At 26.2% G+C, this 24,539-nt stretch overlaps 2 protein-coding genes across 2 annotated transcripts in view; one reads left to right on the plus strand and one right to left on the minus strand.

The window, feature by feature from the left end:
• LOC145939405 (uncharacterized) overlaps positions 1 to 4,098 on the plus strand; it is a 263,176-nt gene extending 259,078 nt beyond the window's left edge. Inside the window, exons 10-12 of the mRNA XM_083043688.1 lie at positions 3,198 to 3,275; positions 3,581 to 3,670; positions 3,852 to 4,098. Of these exons, the coding sequence (XP_082899814.1) occupies positions 3,198 to 3,275; positions 3,581 to 3,601 (99 nt within the window). The 3' untranslated portion in view covers positions 3,602 to 3,670; positions 3,852 to 4,098. The remainder of the gene's footprint in view (positions 1 to 3,197; positions 3,276 to 3,580; positions 3,671 to 3,851) is intronic.
• LOC145939403 (zwei Ig domain protein zig-8) overlaps positions 1 to 24,539 on the minus strand; it is a 44,347-nt gene that overhangs the window by 6,327 nt on the left and 13,481 nt on the right. The gene's annotated exons all lie outside the window — the stretch shown is intronic.

Raw genomic sequence — 24,539 nt, forward strand, 5'->3', positions numbered from 1 at the left:
AGATAAATTCAACCACATGTATTAGTTAAGAGTTTTCTTGATTTTTCCACGAGTTGCACAATTTTTTAATTTTGGAATATTAGTATTCTAGATATATAAAATGGCTTATTTTGTATAGTACGCTTGTACATTGATTAGCTTTTAAGTTGCGAAAGAGTCGCATTGTTAACTATGTAAAAAGGCACGGATAAAGATTTGAACTATGTTTTCCAAGATACAATCTCACCAAGATTTTCCGGCGTAAGCCGCCGACATTCAGTTTGAATGGTACGGCTGTAATGGGATTCTCATGAAAACGCGAGATTCTCGTTGAAAAGAACGGAAAACGCGAGTACGCCATGTAAGTTCAAATAAATTGCGTATTCTCGTTTTGCTCGATTGTCATCTCCGCTGTTCTTTATCCGTATGTTTAAGGCAAAAAGCATTGCATTTTCAAGTATCTCCAGATTTAAATGTCAGCCACCTCCATTTGTTCAATCATGTTTTTTTCGCAATAAATATTATATACAGTTTAAAATAAATTTTTATTTTGGAAGAAAGATACTTTTTTAATACACAATTGAGTAATATAATTGTGTACCGTATAAAGTCAGCGGCTTATAAATTTTAATTTTCGATATTTTAAAACGAACCAAAAATTAATCTTTTATAAATTTCAACAGTACATTGCCTGCACATTCTAATGGTACCATCAGCATACCAGCCTACAAACTTTTTGATATAATACACGTAATATAATTGTGCGCCGTATGGGGTCAGCGGCATAAAATTTTAATTTTTATTATTTTATAACAAGCCAAAAATTAATCTTTTATATATTTCAACAGTACATTATCTGCACATTATAATGGTACAATCAGCATACCAGCCTACAAACTTTTTGATCTAATATACGTAAAATAAATCCGCGCCGTATGGGGTCCGCGGTTAAAAAATTTTAATTTTCAAATTTAAAAATTAGCCAAAAATTAATCTTATATATATTTCAACAGTACATTGTGTGCACATTATGAATGTAACATCAACATACCAGCCCACAAACTTTTTGATATAATATATGTCATATAAATATGCGCCGTATGGGATCCGCGTCTTAAAAATTGTAATTTACAATATTTTAAACAAGCCAAAATTAATCGTATATACAATTTAATACTGTATTGTTTGCAGATTATGATGGTACCATCAGTATACCAGCGTGCAAACTTTTTGATCTATTATACGTAAAATGAATCCGCGCTGTATGGGGTCCGCGGTATAAACATTTTAATTTTCAATATTTTAAAACGAGCCAAAAATTAATCTTTTATATATTTTAAAAGTACATTTATTTTTACGATATTGGTTCTATTTAAATATTTATATAATTTAAATAACTGAGATATAAGATTATTTCAATCATCTTAATTACTTATTTGAAAGACATTGAATGCATTTTCATTAAGAATTTGACTCTTGCTTCATTATGTAATAATTTCATTTTTACGATATTGGTCCCATCTGAATATTTATATAATTTAATTAAATTAGATGTGTGATAAGTTTAATCATTTTAATTGTATATTTGAAAGACATTGAATGCATTTTCATTAAGAATTTGACTCTTGCTTCATTATGTAATAATTTCATTTTTACGATATTGGTCCCATCTGAATATTTATATAATTTAATTAAATTAGATGTGTGATCAATTTAATCATTTTAATTATATATTTGAAAGACATTGAATGCATTTTCATTTAGAATTTAACTCGTGCTTTATTATGTAATAAATTCATTTTTACGATATTGATTCTATTTAAATATTTATATAATTTAATTAACTGAGATCTAAGATTATTTCAATCATCTTAATTACTTATTTGAAAGACATTGAATGCATTTTCATTAAGAATTTGACTCTTGCTTCATTATGTAATAATTTCATTTTTACGATATTGGTCCCATCTGAATATTTATATAATTTAATTAAATTAGATGTGTGATAAGTTTAATCATTTTAATTACTTATTTGAAAGACATTGAATGCATTTTCATTAAGAATTTGACTCTTGCTTCATTATTTAATAGTTTCATTTTTACGATATTGGTCCCATCTGAATATTTATATAATTTAATTAAATTAGATGTGTGATAAGTTTAATAATTTTAATTATATATTTGAAAGATATTGAATGCATTTTCATTTAGAATTTGACTCGTGCTTTATTATGTAATAATTTCATTTTTACGATATTGGTCCCATCTGAATATTTATATAATTTAATTAAATTAGATGTGTGATAAGTTTAATCATTTTAATTATATATTTGAAAGATATTGAATGCATTTTCATTTAGAATTTGACTCGTGCTTTATTATGTAATAAATTTATTTTTACGATATTGGTTCTATTTAAATATTTATATAATTTAAATAACTGAGATCTAAGATTATTTCAATCATCTTAATTACTTATTTGAAAGACATTGAATGCATTTTTATTTAGAATTTGACTGGTGCTTCATTATGTAATAAATTTATTTTTACGATATTGGTTCTATTTAAATATTTATATAATTTAAATAACTGAGATCTAAGATTATTTCAATCATCTTAATTACTTATTTGAAAGACATTGAATGCATTTTCATTAAGAATTTGATTCTTGCTTCATTATGTAATAATTTCATTTTTACGATATTGGTCCCATCTGAATATTTATATAATTTAATTAAATTAGATGTGTGATAAGTTTAATCATTTTAATTATATATTTGAAAGACATTGAATGCATTTTCATTTAGAATTTGACTCGTGCTTTATTATATAATAAATTTATTTTTACGATATTGGTTCTATTTAAATATTTATATAATTTAAATACCTGACATCTAAGATTATTTCAATCATCTTAATTACTTATTTGAAAGACATTGAATACATTTTTATTAAGAATTTGACTCTTGCTTCATTATGTAATAATTTCATTTTTACGATATTGGTCCCATCTGAATATTTATATAATTTAATTAAATTAGATGTGTGATAAGGTTAATCATTTTAATTACTTATTTGAATAACATTGAATGCATTTTCATTCAGAATTTGACTCTTGCTTCATTATGTAATAAAATCATATTTACGATATTGGTCCCATCTGAATATTTATATATTTTGTGTGCTGCTACAATTTGAATTTTATTTATATGTTACAGATCAACATAACTGACTGTCTTGATAATCTGAGAGGAGGAGGTCTGGGAGACATTGGGCACCAGTCGAACAGTCATGGAGTGAGTATTTATTGACTTTATTTAGTTCAATTACTAAATAAAAATTTATAAAATAAAATAAAATAAAATAATAAAATTATTATAAATCAAATAAAAAATAATTATAAATTAAATAAAAATTTAATAATTGTAAATTAAATAATAATTATAAATTAAATAAAAATTTATAAAATTATTCAACTATATTTCTACTTGCTCTCTATTGTAGGCATGGAAAATAAAATCCAATGCGTACAGTAATAATTTTCTAAAACATTAATTATTTTTGGCGCTACTACAATTTGAATTTTAATTGTATGTTACAGATCAACGTAACTGACGACTGATGATCTTGACAATCTGAGAGGAGGAGGAGGTCTGGGAGAGACCTCGGGCACCAGCGGAGCAACTATTGTGTAAGTATTTATTATTAATTCAATTATTATTAAATAAAAATTTATAAAATTTTTTAATTATATTGCTGTTTATTATTTGTATGCATCGAATATAAAATTTAATGCATACAAAATAATAATTTTTTTAAGTATTAATTATTTTGAGCAGTTCTATAATTTGAATTTTATTTATATGTTACAGATCAATGTAGCTTCAATGCAGTTAACTCCGCTATTGTGCATCGACCGGTGAGTGAAAAATTATTTTATTACAAAAGGTAACGGTTTTGTAGAGATTAGATTGTGTGGAAATGTGTAGATCTAGATTGTAGCTTGTGTGTAGACTATAGATTTTGTAGATAGTTCCGTTACCTTAAAATGAATGGGTTATTAAAGATTAAAAGTATAATAAAGATTATGAATACAGTTTAAGAATTACAGTTTAAGAAAAGGAAAAGAAACATTTTATATAGTAATACATAATATATTCAATCTAATTTATTTTAAAAGAACATACTAACAATTATATTAATTGTATGTGTGATTATAAATTTTAAATGATTAAATAATTATAATTACTTATTATTATAATGTACAGATTTTATATTATATATTTTGTAATCCATTCATTTATGTTGATTGATCATTTGAGTTTACATTAGTTAAAATAAAGTTATATTTTAAAATATATAACATATCAGATATTTTGCGGATATTTTGAGAATATATAATAATTTTGGACTAAAAGAAAAAGTAATAGTGATATAAAATTTGCAGAAAAATTCATGATAATATCTTAAAATTTTTAGTACGAATTATGTTATTTTATTTTATTTTTTTTTACTTTTGTGATCGATTGCGCTATCGTGTAATTCGGAAATAAACTGCAAACCGCGAATATATTAAAATTGATTATCGAATTTTCGCGGATTCATAACAAAGAACGTACAAAATTCCTTTTATATATAATATTAATTTATTATAATTTTCATTAAAGGGGGGTATTATCGATATTATAGAATAGTAATTATTAAGAAATGACAGTTATTACTAATGAAGCACATATGGTGTGCTTGACATCGCCATAAAATTGAGCGATATGATCGGCAACACGACGGTCTAACAATAAGACACAATCGGACGGTAGTGTCGCGCGTTCAAGTGCGGGAGTGTCGTTCAAAGTATCGCGCGTTTAAGTGCGGGAGTGTCGTTCAAAGTATCGCGCGTTTAAGTGCGGGAGTGTCGTTCAAAGTATCGCGCGTTATCATCAATCAGCAGACTTTGACTTGAATTATTGGACAATCCTGATCAATCTGACCTGAGAGGAGGAGCAGGACTAGGAGGCATCAGGCACCGGCGGAGCAACTTTGTGGTGAGTGTTTATTATTTATATAATATTTATATAATATGATGTATATGTATAATATTTGACTTATTATAAATCACGTATTTTTTTACGCATAGATATTATATAATTCTATTTATATATTGAATAATTTAAATAAAGGAAAATTAGAAAGAAATAACTCTATATGTATAAATATTATAAAAGTTTTTTATATTTAAAAAAATAATCTTTACAAAATTTATAAAATTATTCAATTATATATATCTATCTACTGATTATTGTACGCGTCGAATATAAAATTTAATGTGTAAAATACTAATTAGATATTAAAATACTAATTAGAAAATAATTATTTAAAACGCTGTTATAATTTATATTCTATTTGTATGTTACAGATCAACGTAGCTTCGATGCAGTTATCTCCTCTGCTGTTGAACATCGATTGGTAAGTGATAAACTATTATTTTATTACGAGGTAACGGTTTCATAAATATTTGATTGTAGAGATGTAGATTTAGAATGTAGATTGTAGACTGTAGATTGTAGATAGTTACTATCCGTTACCTCAAAATGAATAAACACACAATTAATTAGGATGAATATTTCAATTTAAAAAAAAAAAGATAATTTATATAGTCTTTTTTAAATATTTTCTATTATCGAAGTGAGAATTATTTTATTCATGTTTTCTCATATATTTAAATGCGCTCTTTCTTTCTTCATCTTTTTTAACAAGTTTTAATTATTAGGTGCAATGATTAATTTTTTTGATTGTTTAATGTCGCGATTTAATTATCATAACTTCAAGTTATGACACGTCTTTTTTTAAACACCGGAAAAAAACAAGTGCGCGCTACGCGCATTCTTCGATTTTATATACTAGTTACTAGAACAACACAATCGCGCGCGCCATTCTTCGATTTTTTGTTAAAAAGAATATTTAAAAAAAAATAAAATAAAGTTTGTATAAACTTGATTAATATTTTTTCACAGAAATCAGCTGATTAAAGCATTAATTTGATAATTAAATTTTAAAATAATAATATGATAAAAATAGTAATATATTTAATAGTAATATAATTAAAATAGTATTATGTTGTAAATAATATGTTATAATACCTTCTTCTTGATTAATATTTTTTGATAGAAATCAGCTGATAACTGTCAAAAATATTATAACATATTATTTAAAACATATTATTTAAAAAATTAATAAGCAAATTAACACTTTAATCAGCTGATTTCTGTCAAAAAATATTAATTAAGCGAAAATTTGTTAATTAAATTTTAAAATAATAATATGTTATAAAAATTTAAATAATAATATGTATTAAATAATATAATATAATACTTCAAATTCGATTGTTATTTTTGAAAACTATCAGCTGATTTCTGTCAAAAAATATTAATCGCAGCTAAGGCATTATAACATATTATTTACAACATATATTACTATTTTAATTATTATAACCTATTATTATTTTAAATTTTAATTAGCAAATTAACGATTTATTTAAATTTTAAACTAATAATATGTTATAAAAATTAAAATAATAATATATGTTTTAAATAATGTCATAATTCTTTTTGACAGTTATCAGCTGATTTCAGTCATAAAATATTCGAGTTTAAAATATTATAACATATTATTTACATCACATTATCACATTTTTATGAAATTAATTTTATCTGATATAAATATTTTTAAAAAAAATTTTGTAAATTTTTTTTTAGAACGATAATTTTTTCACATTAAATTCAACAATAATATTCAAAGAAATTATAATAAATTTTTTTTCGATGTAACACATAATAAAATAGATTAATGTATACCTAAATGATAACAATATATATAATTATTATATTATATTTGTATAACTATATATAAAACTAAAAATTATGAATTAAAATTATTCAAATATATATATAATCGCATTTTTAAGAGCAGATGTTCAGATCACTTTAATTACTTATTTGAAAAACATTGAATGCATTTTAATTTTGAATTTGACTCGTGCTTTATTATGTAATATATGTATTTTTACGATATTGGTTCCATTTATATATTTATACAATTTAAATAACTGAGATCTCAGATCATTTCAATTATTTTAATTACTTATTTGAAAGACATTGAATGCATTTTCATTAAGAATTTGATTCTTGCTTCATTATGTAATAATTTCATTTTTACGATATTGATCCCATCTGAATATTTATATAATTTAATTAAATTAGATGTGTGATAAGTTTAATTATTTTAATTACTTATTTGAAAGACATTGAATGCATTTTCATTAAGAATTTGACTCTTGCTTCATTATTTAATAGTTTCATTTTTACGATATTGGTCCCATCTGAATATTTATATAATTTAATTAAATTAGATGTGTGATAAGTTTAATCATTTTAATTATATATTTGAAAGATATTGAATGCATTTTCATTTAGAATTTGACTCGTATTTTATTATGTAATAAATTTATTTTTACGATATTGATTCTATTTAAATATTTATATAATTTAAATAAGTGAGATATAAGATTATTTCAATCATCTTAATTACTTATTTGAAAGACATTGAATGCATTTTCATTAAGAATTTGACTCTTGCTTCATTATTTAATAGTTTCATTTTTACGATATTGGTCCCATCTGAATATTTATATAATTTAATTAAATTAGATGTGTGATAAGTTTAATCATTTTAATTATATATTTCAAAGATATTGAAGGCATTTTCATTTAGAATTTGACTCGTGCTTTATTATGTAATAAATTTATTTTTACGATATTGGTTCTATTTAAATATTTATATAATTTAAATAACTGAAATCTAAGATTATTTCAATCATCTTAATTACTTATTTGAAAGACATTGAATGCATTTTCATTAAGAATTTGATTCTTGCTTCATTATGTAATAATTTCATTTTTACGAGATTGGTCCCATCTGAATATTTATATAATTTAATTAAATTAGATGTATGATAAGTTTAATCATTTTAATTATATATTTGAAAGATATTGAATGCATTTTCATTCAGAATTTGACTCGTCCTTTATTATGTAATAAATTTATTTTTACGATATTGGTTCTATTTAAATATTTATATAATTTAAATAAATGAGATCTAAGATTATTTCAATCATCTTAATTACTTATTTGAAAGACATTGAATTCATTTTCATTAAGAATTTGACTCTTGCTTCATTATGTAATAATTTTATTTTTACGATATTGGTCCCATGTGAACATTTATATAATTTAATTAAATTAGATGTGTGATAAGGTTAATCATTTAAATTATATATTTGAAAGACATTGAATGCATTTTCATTAAGAATTTGACTCTTGCTTCATTATGTAATAATTTTAATTTTACGATATTGGTCCCATCTGAATATTTATATAATTTAATTAAATTAGATGTGTGATAAGTTTAATCATTTTAATTACTTATTTGAAACACATTGAATTTATTTTCATTAAGAATTTGACTCTTGCTTCGTTATTTAATAGTTTCATTTTTACGATGTTGGTCCCATCTGAATATTTATATAATTTAATTAAATTAGATGTGTGATAAGTTTAATCATTTTAATTACTTATTTGAAAGACATTGAATGAATTTTTATTTAGAATTTGACTGGTGCTTCATTATGTAATAAATTTATTTTTACGATATTGGTTCTATTTAAATATTTATATAATTTAAATAACTGAGATCTAAGATTATTTCAATCATCTTAATTACTTATTTGAAAGACATTGAATGGATTTTCATTAAGAATTTGACTCTTGCTTCATTATGTAATAATTTCATTTTTACGATATTGGTCCCATCTGAATATTTATATTATTTAATTAAATTAGATGTGTGATAAGTTTAATCATTTTAATTACTTATTTGAAAGACATTGAATGCATTTTCATTAAGAATTTGATTCTTGCTTCATTATGTAATAATTTTATTTTTACGATATTGGTCCCATCTGAATATTTATATAATTTAATTAAATTAGATGTTTGATCAATTTAATCATTTTAATCATATCTTTGAAAGACATTGAATGCATTTTCATTAAGAATTTGACTCTTGCTTCATTATGTAATTCTTTCATTTTTACGATATTGGTCCCATCTGAATATTTATATAATTTAATTAAATTAGATGTGTGATAAGTTTAATCATTTTAATTACTTATTTGAAAGACATTGAATGCATTTTCATTAAGAATTTGACTCTTGCTTCATTATGTAATTCTTTCATTTTTACGATATTGGTCCCATCTGAATATTTATATAATTTAATTAAATTAGATGTTTGATCAATTTAATCATTTTAATCATATCTTTGAAAGACATTGAATGCATTTTCATTAAGAATTTGACTCTTGCTTCATTATGTAATTCTTTCATTTTTACGATATTGGTCCCATCTGAATATTTATATAATTTAATTAAATTAGATGTGTGATAAGTTTAATCATTTTAATTACTTATTTGAAAGACATTGAATGCATTTTCATTAAGAATTTGACTCTTGCTTCATTATGTAATTCTTTCATTTTTACGATATTGGTCCCATCTGAATATTTATATAATTTAATTAAATTAGATGTGTGATAAGTTTAATCATTTTAATTACTTATTTGAAAAACATTGAATGCATTTTAATTTTGAATTTGACTCGTGCTTTATTATGTAATATATGTATTTTTACGATATTGGTTCCATTTATATATTTATACAATTTAAATAACTGAGATCTCAGATCATTTCAATTATTTTAATTACTTATTTGAAAGACATTGAATGCATTTTCATTAAGAATTTGATTCTTGCTTCATTACGTAATAATTTCATTTTTACGATATTGGTCCCATCTGAATATTTATATAATTTAATTAAATTAGATGTTTGATCAATTTACTCATTTTAATTATATATTTGAAAGACATTGAATGCATTTTCATTAAGAATTTGATTCTTGCTTCATTATGTAATAATTTCATTTTTACGATATTGGTCCCATCTGAATATTTATATAATTTAATTAAATTAGATGTGTGATAAGTTTAATCATTTTAATTACTTATTTGAAAGACATTGAATGCATTTTTATTTAGAATTTGACTTGTGCTTTATTATGTAATAAATATATTTTTACGATATTGGTTCTATTTAAATATTTATATAATTTAAATAACTGAGATCTAAGATTATTTCAATCATCTTAATTACTTATTTGAAAGACATTGAATGCATTTTCATTAAGAATTTGACTCTTGCTTCATTATGTAATAATTTCATTTTTACGATATTGGTCCTATCTGAATATTTATATAATTTAATTAAATCAGATGTGTGATAAGTTTAATCATCTTAATTACTTATTTGAAAGACATTGAATGCATTTTCATTAAGTATTTGATTCTTGCTTCATTATGTAATAATTTTATTTTTACGATATTGGTCCCATCTGAATATTTATATAATTTAATTAAATTAGATGTGTGATAAGTTTAATCATTTTAATTATATATTTGAAAGACATTGAATGCATTTTCATTAAGAATTTGACTCTTGCTTCATTATTTAATAGTTTCATTTTTACGATATTGGTCCCATCTGAATATTTATATAATTTAATTAAATTAGATGTGTGATAAGTTTAATCATTTTAATTATATATTTGAAAGATATTGAATGCATTTTCATTAAGAATTTGACTCTTGCTTCATTATGTAATAATTTCATTTTTACGATATTGGTCCCATCTGAATATTTATATAATTTAATTAAATTAGATGTGTGATAAGTTTAATCATATTAATTATATATTTGAAAGATATTGAATGCATTTTCATTTAGAATTTGACTCGTGCTTTATTATGTAATAAATTTATTTTTACGATATTGGTTCTATTTAAATATTTATATAATTTAATTAACTGAGATCTAAGATTATTTCAATCATCTTAATTACTTATTTGAAAGACATTGAATGCATTTTCATTAAGAATTTGATTCTTGCTTCATTATGTAATAGTTTCATTTTTACGATATTGGTCCCATCTGAATATTTATATTATTTAATTAAATTAGATGTGTGATAAGTTTAATCATTTTAATTACTTATTTGAAAGACATTGAATGCATTTTCATTAAGAATTTGACTCTTACTTCATTATGTAATAATTTCATTTTTACGATGTTGGTTCGATCTGAATATTTATATAATTTAATTAAATTAGATGTGTGATAAGTTTAATCATTTTAATTATATATTTGAAAGACATTGAATGCATTTTCATTAAGAATTTGACTCTTGCTTCATTATTTAATAGTTTCATTTTTACGATATTGGTCCCATCTGAATATTTATATAATTTAATTAAATTAGATGTGTGATAAGTTTAATCATTTTAATTATATATTTGAAAGATATTGAATGCATTTTCATTTAGAATTTGACTCGTGCTTTATTATGTAATAAATTTATTTTTACGATATTGATTCTATTTAAATATTTATATAATTTAAATAACTGAGATCTAAGATTATTTCAATCATCTTAATTACTTATTTGAAAGACATTGATTGCATTTTCATTAAGAATTTGATTCTTGCTTCATTATGTAATAGTTTCATTTTTACGATATTGGTCCCATGTGAATATTTATATTATTTAATTAAATTAGATGTGTGATCAATTTAATCATTTTAATTATATATTTGAAAGACATTGAATGCATTTTCATTAAGAATTTGACTCTTGCTTCATTATGTAATAATTTCATTTTAAAATAAGAATATATGTTATAACATTTAAAATAATAATGTTTTAGATAATGTATATTATAATTCCTTAAACTCGATTAGTATTTATGACAGCTATCAGCTGATTTCTGTCAAAAAATATTAATAGCAGATAAAGCATTATAACATATTATTTATAAAATTATTATTTTAATTTTTATAACATATATTTTTTTTTAATTTAATTAGCAATGTAATGCTTTAATCATCTGGTTTCTGCCAAAAAATATTATTCAAGTTTAAACAAACTTTATATAAAAACATCATTCTTTTTTATATAAAATCGATGAATGGCGTAGCGCGCGCGTGTTGTTCTAGTTCGTTTTTGAAAAAGACATATTAAGTCGATTCTCGCAAGTATTGTTGCCTCTTTTCCGCAAAAATATTTATCAAGTTTAAAGTATTATAACATATTATTTAAAACATATTATTATTTTATTTAATTTTATTTTGGACTAACTATCAAACTGCTAACTGCTAACCCTCGCGATGACAGCCTTTCGATGCTACGAATATAACACACAACGCAAATCGACAGAGAGCCAATCAGCATTGCGGAAAAGAGGCAACAATACACTTCGAGACTTTCGAGATGACTTCGATACATTCGAGAATCGACTTAACATGCCTTTTTTAGATAGGGGTAGATAGACACTTATAACAACGAAAGCTATAAAAATACACTTATTTTTTTATTAAACAAAATTGCATATCTTCAATTATCGCGACAGAAAAGAATCTCATTCTTCGTAATGCTTATGTTACACACATGGTATAAAAAGAAATTGTACAGTTTTCATATAGGTACATTGCAAACTTTATTATCGAAATACTTATTTAAATTTTTTTAATTACAACCACAACTCAATGTGTGCAACGTATATGAAAATATATTTATTAATTTTTTAAAATTCTATTTTTATTTATTTATTTTATTTATTTATTTATTTATATATTTTTAATTATGACCACAATACAATGTTGTAGTCGTAATTGAAAAAATTTTAATAAATGTTTTGATAGTAAAGTTTGCAATGTATATGAAAACTGTACAATTTCTTTTTCTTCATAAGGATATTACATGTTTAATTTTAATACCAAGCATTATTTCTTTCCAAACCTTGAATTTCATGATATTATTTATTATATTTAATATTACTTATTAGTATTATTTGATAGATATATTTTCTTAAAATACACATCATTTGCTGTTATATTCATAGAAAAAATTCTGTTGATGAGATGTTTGATGCCAAGGAGTAAAAGTAACGAGTAATATTACAAAGTAACAAGTAATATTTGTCCAAATATCGTAAAAAAAACCGAAGCTTAAAATAATCGAGATTTTTCAACGATGGGTGAAAAGCAATTGAGGTTCGAAAAGGTATGTGCTGTAATTAAAAAGCAGAGAAAGAAAGATTAATGATAGAGAAAAACGAGTGTCATAAAAGGAACGGATATTCAAGAGAATAATAGGCTCAGGTTTTTCCTATTAATTATTCGATAATACTAAGTATTCCGGATGAACGGATATTCGTATCACATAGCTCTCTCGAGCATACGGTGGGGATCGATTAAAGAGGAAAAATTCCGTAGAGAATTTTACAGAAACGCGGAACAGGGTGCGAAAGAATAAAGAGGGCGCGCAAGATAAAGTTGTAGCCGGGTAACCTTTTGACCCTTTATTTCGCACTCTTTGTAGAAGGTTTCTTTCTCGAGGTTGCGAAGCACTCAGAAATTTTACGGATACTTGAAACACAAAAGGTACAATTATACTATAATGGCGAGCAGGTGGCTTACCGGCAACGAAAACGACATGGCTTTGGAAAGTTGTGGTACCTGCGGTATTTTATCCTGACGTCATTTCTTCGTTGCGCTTTATATATTTTCTTATGGCTCGTGTAAATTTATATAAACTTTTGAAAAAAATACACCCTTCGTAAGAGTAACGCGAAATATATTAATTGCTATAGAATATAAATATATAGTGAATTATTAAAATATTTTTTTTTTTTTATTTATGTACACATATGTATATTTTTGTTGCACTTTTATCTTTTATTGCAACAAAAAACTCGATAATTTCTACGGGCAGAAATAAAACTACTAACTAAATAAAGCATATAATAATCATAATTCTCGCTTATTCTCTCTTCTTTCTCTTTCTCTAATTCTCTTACGTAACCCTGAAGAGTCGTTTGAGAGAGAATCTTTCGGGTCTGTAAACGACCGACATGATTCTCAGTGAACGCGTAACGGCGCTTTCTTACGATCTTGAAGTCCACCGAGGTCAATCCCTGATTTTCTTCGTGGCTGTCGAAAGCCTGGATATCCAATACGAGCTTGCGTAGAGAGACACGAGGTTATAAGATTTTACACAGCCACAAAAAGTTTCATCTCTTTCTCTCTCTCTCTCTCTCTCTCTCTCTCTCTCTCTCTCTCTCTCTCTCTCTCTTGTTCTCTTTAGATACATAACTAAAACTAGATTGTCTCTCGTCCTATAAATCTCCGAGATCGCGGAAATTGAAAACCTATTCGTCTTTACTTTCTATGCAATTTTGCAATAATCTTCATAACGGAGAGAAGATAAGAGAAGTGAAAGATCAAAGGGAAGATATATAAAACGATAATACATTGTCGATATGAGAGATGATAACGAGATTTTAAACTACAGAATTGAGAAAGAAAACGGAGAATACAAGCAACTTTTGAATTAAACTAACGATGCACGACAAAAGCTCTTTCGGATTACTCTTATTGTCAGTCAATCACAAAAACTCAACTTTATTTCTTTCGTTTTTTTAATTTCATAATTATTTTCCACATGCTTTCGTTTTATTATTTTTAATTATAATAAAATTTTTTTAATATCACTTTACATTATTTAGAATATTTTTTATGAAGAATTAGATAAAGAAATTGAGCTTAATATCGTATATTTGTATTTCTTTACTGATAAATGTTGCACTCTCTTGGAAACATCTTAAAGACTTTTCCTTTGAGAGTATAATTATATTAGTCTAGTTGTGGAAGAGTAAACAAAGTAGTCAGTTTGTTGGTGTAAATTATTTCAGATGCTTTAAATGAAAAGATACGTGAAGATATTTTTCTCTTGCAACAAATATGCAATCTGTTATAGTCTTTTAATTTTATTAATAAAAGTTAAATTATAGACTTCTATATTCTCGTTTGGACAACTATATTTCTTTCATGAATACTTGTCTAATATTGTACACCTATTAATATTAAAAAATATGTAATTTAGTAGATTAAAATATAATCTGTCATTACAATTTTAAATGTTGTATTATTTTGTAATTTATTTGTATTTTGTATTTAAATTGTAATTTATCAAATTTGTGTGCTATTTTTATGAGATTAATGTTAAAGGTTTTTTTTACTTGGATTTTTTTCTATATATATACCTACATATATTAATAATTAAATAAACAATTTTAATGAATTAAAATTAATATTTCTTCAATAATCTAGGCTTTAAATGGTTAAGAATAAGGTATACGATAGGTATAAGGTATATTAAGGTATAAGGTATATTAAGGTATAAGGTATATTAAGAACATAGTGTGCCTAATATCGGGAATTATTATTTTTTATATTTCTATTTAAAAATATGGATTATATTGTCGAATAAGTTTTGTTTATTTTTTGCAGTCAGAAGTTCGTGTAAATCACGTGATTTATTCAATTTTTATTTTTTAAACAAAATTTTGTCCAAATATGACATTTTAAAAATAAATCCGGTATTAGGCATATTTATTAATGTGTCTAGAGAATTTACGAAGGTTTTGATACCATGAAAATTGGCTTTGATGAGGAGATCACCTGAAGTAGAATTAATCACTATTCCGCAATTTGTTTTGACGCGATTTATTCTTGAAAAGAAATACTGTACATTTGTCGATGTGCTTGTAACGCATGTCAACGAAAGACTGACTGACTGAAGGTTGACTGTTCTCGAAGGTCGCGATAGCAATTGTACGAGGTGTGTCAATGTATACATGTATAAGAGTGCGAGAGTGTGTTTGTGTATTTAGATCGCGAAATGTAAACACGCGGTTTGGTTACTGTTAATGTTTCTTTTGGCGACTTCAAAATTTTCAACATTCGGAATTAGCCGTAACATAATGTATATATCATATATTTGAGAAATGTATTTTGAAATACACATATATATAAATCATTATTTGTATTGCATCGGCAATTACGACAAATGATTTTTCATTGTTATACATTTTTAAAGTCTTCATGACTAATCTGATTTGTCCTGGTTGACAAAGAAAATCATCCATGTGTTAATGATTCGATTATGAAAGAGCGCTCAGAGTTAAAGAGAAAGGAGGCTAAATGTCTTCGTCAACGTCGGCCTTTGTCTCTTTGCCAGATTTCACAGTTCGCATCTTAATGAGCGAGTTAAGGAATCAGATGTTGGGGTTTTAAAAAAATGCCAACTTAACTGATTATTCCTGTCGAAATATTGTGATATTATTACGTCTTTGTTTACTATTTCTTGGAACGACATGATTTGTTAGGCGAATCAAATAAATATCAACGTTATTTAATTAAATTAATATGTAATTTGATTGATTTATTATTAGATTATTGCAATTGTTAGAGTACATTGCTAACGATTGAAGAATATTAAGCGGACAATGACATTTGTTTATCGATCGAACACATATGTACGTACCTACATGTGTAATTCCCATTGAAGCTAATTTAATTTATCTTTATTAATTTGCGCAATTTATTTCTTATTAATATACCGCACCAATTAGTAGTAAAATCATGTATTTCGAATTGATACATTGTTGGCAGCGCAAACGGAGAATTTATTTATGCACCTTTTACAATTATGTCTTTTGTGTGATTACAATTCTATAAATTCAATCTGAAAAACCGATTGAAATATAGCGGAGATGTATTGACGGCTGGACGGATTTATGGAATGTATATTTCGGAAGGTTTACACAGCGCTATCAATTTATTACCATCCAATCAAGACAGGTAAAGCTTAACGGAGCGGAAGATTAAATGTCTTCTGCAATAGTTGCGATATTGTCGTTAAATCTTTTTTTTTTTTCTCTCCCCAGTACTTTTCTCTGGTTTATTTTTTCACATGATTTTTACAGCATGTAAGTATTGATTAGTGTTTATTAGTACTTGATTATTCGTTCGTTCTTGCTGTGGCTAAAATATTTACAGAGATTCCCCATTATCTTAAAAGAAAAAAAAACAAAATATATATTTTCTTTCTCTTCCAAGTACTTTTTCTTGGATTACTTTTTTTATACACATGATTTTTACAGCATGTAGATATTGATTGATGTTTATTAGTATTTAATTATTCGTTCGTTTGCAGTGACTAAAATATTTATATACAGAGAAGTTCTCCATTATTTTAAAAACAAAAAATTAAATTAAATATATATTTTCTTTTTCTTCCAAGTATTTTTTCTTGGTTTATTTTTTATATACATAATTTTTACAGTGCAGATATTGATTGATGTTTATTAGTATTTAATTATTTGTTCGTTCGCAGTAACAAAATATTTACAGAGATTCCCCATTATCTTTAAAAAAATAAAATAAAATATACACTCCTCACAACAATTAGAGGATTACTTAAATTTTCTTAAAAAATAGGCAAAATTTAGCTGTAAAAAAAATTTGTTCTTTACGTTTTTTTCTAATACTTTTAAGTACCCTTAATTTGACAAAAAATCGGCGAATAGCTACAAGATTTTTTTCATGGTGGCAACTATGTTTTTATGTGCACGTAAAATTGCTTAATTTCAGTATAAAAAATGGAAAATAAAGTCAATTAATGTTAAAAAATTGATTTTTAGTACACTGACACTACATTGGCCTTTACTAAGTGTTAACCAAAAAAAGGAAGAAAAATTTTGTTTATTCTCTACCCAAATTTTTTAAAAAAATTGAAAATTACGAACGGAAATGTAAAGGTTTACCGATCATCATACAAGCGCCTATTTTATATGGACAGCAACGCGCCATACTCGATGATTATTACGGTATCTTCATTCATTTATAACTAGTCTATGTTTTCGTAAGAATTTTGGCAATTCTTGCGTTCGATAGAGCAACATTTCAGCTTTAAATAGAAAATATTTTAAACAATTATTCTTTACGAAAAAATCGTATTTTCGATTAAGAAGATGAGATCATGCTAAATTTCAAGAGTTCTGCTATTTTTAAAACATTTCTCGTACAGTTGCACACATGTACAATGCCCTTCCATAAAGTTTATGTGATTAAAATAAATAGAAAATATTTTTAACTATTAATATTTACGCAAAACTCGTATTTTCGAATAAAAAACTGAGATCGGGCTAAATCTCAAGAGTTCTGTTATCTCTAAAACAGTTCTCGCACAGTGGCAATTATGTATAATGCTCTTCCATAAAGTTTATGAGGTAAAAATAAATAGAAAATATTACATATAAATGATATATAAAGTGCGTGTTATTTTTTATTGTTTTTGACTCGCATTTATGATTTTATGTTAATGATTAAGTGATTGCGCAACGAAAAGGTTAACCGTAGTGAGAAATTGTTGACTCGTACTACTTAATCTATCTATATTCTTACTTTGCGCATAATAAAATTATGATATATAAAGTGCGTGTTATTTTTTATTGTTTTTGACTCGCATTTATGATTTTATGTTAATGATGAAATGATTGCGCGACAAAAAACCTAAAGGTAGTGAGAAATTGTTGACTCGTACTACTTAATCTATCTATATTCTTACTTTGCGTATAATAAAATTATGATATATAAGCTGCATATAATTTTTTATTGTTTTTGACTCACATTTATGATTTTATGTTAATGATTAAATAATTGCGCGACTAACCGTAGTGCGAAATTGTTGACTCGAAAATTTCTAATTTTGTCCAGTTCGTATAGTTTTCTACATGTAAAAATTACCAAACTTACAGAAATTTAAAAAAAGTAGTGAGCTTTCGAAAGTAGGGATTTCAAGCTTTAAAATCCTTTTTTTAAATTTGGTTCATTTTTAACGAAGTTACAGCTGACTGAATTTGGCCTATTTTTAAAGAAAATTTAAGTGATCCTTTAATTGTTGGTAGGATTGTATATCCTATACATTATATATAATAAATATTTATATACATAATATGTATATAATATAATAGGATTTATATTTATATATTATATTAAATAAATTATCTATATAATATAATACATAGATCAATATCGAAATGAGAAGAAATATAGTGTGTTGTAACGAGAGAGGAAATACTTTGTATTTTCTCAAATATACGTATTTTTATTTTAATACGAATCTATGATTATTCGATATTACAGATACAGCCGCTGTACCGTACATGAATAAAAGAATTGCAGGAAAAGCGCCGCGTGATTTATTATACGGTTATGCGAGAGCATTTACCGCCGCTTATTCTCTCAATTGAGAATAACGGGTCTCTCTCCGTTTTTAATTGTATTCCAACGTTTCTCTCGCGTGGAACGAACACCTAAACGGGCGTTTCGCGATCCCTACAAGAGCGCGGACCGCATTCCCGTCGCGCCGCTCGAGTGCAACGCGAGTGCACAGCGTGAGTGCAAAGCCGGCTTCGAGATTTCATCTCATATAATACGGTTCGTAAATGCGAATCGGCAGCTGCGTCGTTGTTCAGGAGAGTTTACGTCGAGGCGACGATTTCCGCCCGCGCGATATTAATCGTCTGTGACGAAATATAAATGCGTGAAATATGAACGAACGTAAATTCAGAGGGGTATAGAGAGAGAATATTTCACGAATCGCAGTCGTGTATAACTGAAAATTTATTTTTGCTTGATTGTAGAACAGAAGTCTCTTTCATATATTGGTCCCGATAATTATATTTTATAAATTATAAAGAGTGACTCCTATAGAAAATTTCTTTTTAAAGCAAAAATAAAAAGATATCAGATTAAAGCTAATTTTTTACTGATTACAAATATATATACTTTTATCATGTTATCATGAACCTTAGGGATCGATAAAATAATAAAAGTTGGTTATTTTATTACTAAAATTCATTGAAGCTCTTTGTACAATATTTTGTTTGGCGAAAAGTTCCGACAAATTTTTAACATTCAAAGTTGCTTTGAGTACTCGATTATTGACAGAAGGATTAAAGAAAGTTTTGATAAATAAAGTTAAATTAATAATCGATGATTAAAAGGAGTGTAATATTAAATTTTGTGAATTGGCAAAAAAATTAAAATGAATTTGACTGAGATTAAAGCTAATTTTTTACTGCTTACAAATATGTACTTTTATCATGTTATCATTTTGGATCAATAAAATAAAAGTTTATTATTTCAAACTAAATTCCATTGAAATCAATAAATAGCAATAAGAAAATTAATATTACTATCTTCTTATGTTGCTTCTGTTCCTTAATAAAATAACATTTTTCGACAAAACTTATATTAACGCTATTATTAATTGATTATTGCATCATAATAATTTGCGTGATTTTTAGTGATGAGTCAAGGCAATATTCGTACCATCTATAAAAATAATAATAAAATTGCATAAATGTTAATAATGATCTACTTTTGGAGACTTTTTCAATAGTATCTTATTTGATTAAAATTTTTTTTTGCTCACAAGGAAAATTTTTAAGGGTTCTTGGCATTCTTTATAAATTTATAAATTATAGCGCGCGATAACATACTGCATTTTTACGTAATATGACAAAAAAGTCGATACTCGCGAAAGATTAAAATATTTGTATAGAAGTAGGATGAGAGATAACGTCGAAAACACGACATTAAAAGAGCATTATAGGCTTCTGAAGGGCGTTTTCAAAGATACCGTAATATCGCGGTGCATCACAATATGCCTCTTTGTTACGATCGATGTTCTCATAAGCGAATTTCAAACTGTATACACGTTAAGCATTATTGCGTTTACAAAGACGATTTTCTTCTTCTTTTTTTTAATACAGCTTGTAAAACGCACTCTCTTAACGACATTTTACAAACATGGATGGAACATCGCGTAAAACAACATTAATTAAGAGCGTGTCCATTAGACATTCAAAAGCACTGGGCGCTTATAATGGAAAAAGTTTCGAAATCACTATTACCGCCTTTCATTAACGCTAATGGGATGCAGTTGAAACCGCAAACGGAAAATCTCTGCCTCTTTCCTTCCTCCCCTCCCTCGCTCGCGACATAACCAGGAGGTTCAAGTATTTGCCAAGGTGTTTTATTATCGATCCATTATACAATATGATCTCCTCATTGATTATCGCAGTCTCTCGGTTGCAGCTGTTACAGCAGTTTGCGCTGCGCTGTCATTAATTGGGACGAGACTGTCTTAATTGGGACGCGGAGAACGAACGAGCTTAAAGTGACCGAATATAAATTCTACAGTTATCCGGGGAAAATCAGGTCCCAAAACGGCCTCTTTCTCTCTTTTCCTCTCGATCTCTATCTCTTTCTCTCTCTCCCGGGTTTCATCGACGTTCGAATAATACGGATATTCATTGGTATGGGTCACAAGCCGGGATAATAGGATCTGTGGAAATATTTGGCATCGGAATTACTAATTTAACGTGCTTGTGCTAATTTTTCGACCTAATGTCATTTGCAATAAAAATTATTCCATCGATTCTGTTTCATATAATATTGTTATAAATATATAAATTGTTATAAATAGTTAATACCTCGCGGAGAGATAAAAAGCTTTATAAATAATAGAATAAACGCGTCACTCGATTGTCCTTATATTTTTTTCATTTGTTCCTCGAGAAAATTGTCGGTGTTCTTTTTTCGCGGAAAGAGAACCGAGATGATGTGCATCGCATATACTCCCCTCGAAGGGAGGAAAGTCTACACTTCCTCTTTGTCTCATCCCGTTTACTTCCGTCGCTCGTGCAAAGATGCGCGGTTTCGACGATCGAGGGGGGGAGTCGCACAGCGACGACGTAATAAATATACATCCTGAAGATCATTTGTTTCCGTACGTTGCCTTATGGCAAGGAGATGCTACCATTCGTCTTGTCGCTCATTTTTCATCGGACCGGGTTCTGGTCCCGTTGATGCTTCCGCGATCCTTCCCGAGACGACGTTTGGGAGTTTCTCATACCTTGAAGCCCGACGTAAATCCAATTACGGGGTCTACAGGAATGCGTATAAGTTGGACTAGAGCGAGTTCGACAGCACAAGTCTGAAAACTTTCCGCACAAACGAAATGCACGTATAATTTCTTTTTCTTTTTTTCTTTTTTTTTTTTTAGAGAGCGCAAGTTTTAAACACGTGATTTTAAATCATAATTTTTAAAACATATATGTTTGTGTGTCTACCACATATAATTTTTTTAAAGAGCGTAAGTTTTAAATAGTACATAATTTTAAATCATAATTTTTAAAACATATGCTTATACGTTAATCATGCATTTTTATTTTACTACATATTTTCTACACAAATAGTCGTGCTTCTTGAGATACATTGATTTTTGAAAACAAATTTATTTTATGAAAAATCGTCCGTAAGTCGCCATAAATCATATGTGGATTATAAAGCACCACGTTGTGAGAAACTTTGCGGTGCAGTAACATTGTTCCTAAATTACGGATCAGAAAGGACACGAACAACGCGAAAGTTGTAATTACTCTCGTAAGTAATGGATGGATGGATATGATCTATCAATCAACAAAAACCAATATCATGCCGGGGTCAACAGTTTATTAAAATGACAAGTTGTTCTTTTGCAATGACAAATTTTCGCCGTCGATATTTGTGGACAGGTAACACTACGTAATATTCTGGCAAGATGACACGTTTGTTCGTAATGATGAAAGTTTTACATGTAATCCCTCCGGTAATCCTTCTGACTGATGCTGGATATTGAACGGCCAATATGACCGTCATTTTGCGTTCTCTTGACGCTGTACGTCCAAGTATTTATCCAATTTCATTTCTCTCATATAACTTGACATTAAAATTACTTGCTGTAATTAGATTGTTACCTCCATGACCGTGGAAGAGTTTCAACGTACAAGAATTGAGGGCGCAGAAGTGGGGAGAAAGCTAATTTTCCTGCATAATTTAATTATGTCCCGTAGGATATGATTTAGAAAATTCCTTATCCTTTCCAGAATATGAAACTTTTTAACTACAATTCGTCAATATTATTTTAAATCCTTACCCTTCTTAATAAAATTTTTATTATTAAAAATTTATAATTATTTATTAAACAATTTATAATTTCGAATTTGTCAAATATTTTTAAAAATAAACAAAATTTTTTTTAATTGGTTTTTTTTCTATATATCTATTTATCTATAATTTAAATTTAAATGAAGTTAATAATTCTGATTAAGTATTGAAAACATATAAAAGAAGTTAGAAACTTTCTATTAATTTATTAAATCTTAATAAAATTATTAACTTAAAATTTTTCCTTTTCCCCTAATTTAATTAATTTTTATAGACTTAATTATTAATATAAATTTTAACCCAAAAATAAAATATATATTGGATGATTGCAAAAGTTCGTGCCCGATTTGAAGTTATTACCACCATCTATGCAAATCGGGCACGAACTTTTGCAATCATCCAATATATATATATTAAAATTAAAAGTAAAATAATTTTTCAACATAATTAACTCAACATATATTAACTCATCATACCTTGTCGATTCGAATCACGTCGATAGGATATTTTAATTTTATCAAATACAACGATGTTAACATAGAGATCTATGTACTTTTGCTCATTAATTTTAGTATTCTTAAAAATGTTTAATTTCTTCATAATGTAATGTTACAATCGCCATATCTAATTTCAATTTGATTGAACTTCCAAAAGTATACGTAATAAGATTAAATTATTGTAATTCTCCGCGATGCGACAAATAGGTCAAACGTGCATGGTCAGATCCACTTTCCGCTACGCATTCCGCATGTCCCATCTGTATATGCTTCATTACAAACTAGAAGTTTGGCGTGTAATAACTGTCTGTTCCTGATGTGTCTGCTTTGTTCCATTTGATATATCAAACGTTACAAAGGGTTTGCTCGTCAGCGTTGTTACTTTAAGGCAATTGCTGCGATCAGAAATCTGTCGATCTCTACTTGCGCTGGTAGACTTTTATCAATATGCATGTTAAAAAAATTTTAAATTTAATACTCAATCAAATTTAATACTCAATCAAATTTGTTGTCATATTCATCCGCGCCGAAGAATTAAATGCATACGAAATTTAGTACGAAATCTACGTGATATAAAATCGATACAGTATGATGAGTTAATATTTAATTATGTTAAAAAGTTATTTTACCTTTAATTTCAATATATGTATTTTTTATTTTTAGGTTAAACTTTATATTAATAATAATTATTTAATTTTATATACAAATTAATTAAATTAGAAAGAAAAAGAGAAAAAGAGGAATTTTAAATTAATAATTTTATTCAGATTTAACAAATAATATATTAATTAATATATAGAAATTAATATATAGTATAATATATAGAATATATACCTAATAGAATATAAATAGAATATACATATTGTCTAGAGAATTTACGAAGGTTTTGATACCATGAAAATTGGCTTTGATGAGGAGATCACCTGAAGTAGAATTAATCACTATTCCGCAATTTGTTTTTACTCGATTTATTCTTGAAAAGAAATACTGTACATT

This window comes from Prenolepis imparis, unplaced genomic scaffold, assembly GCF_030444845.1.
Source record: "Prenolepis imparis isolate NDT839.2.m4 unplaced genomic scaffold, iyPreImpa1.0 SCAF_8, whole genome shotgun sequence".
Taxonomy (NCBI): Eukaryota; Metazoa; Arthropoda; class Insecta; order Hymenoptera; family Formicidae; genus Prenolepis; species Prenolepis imparis.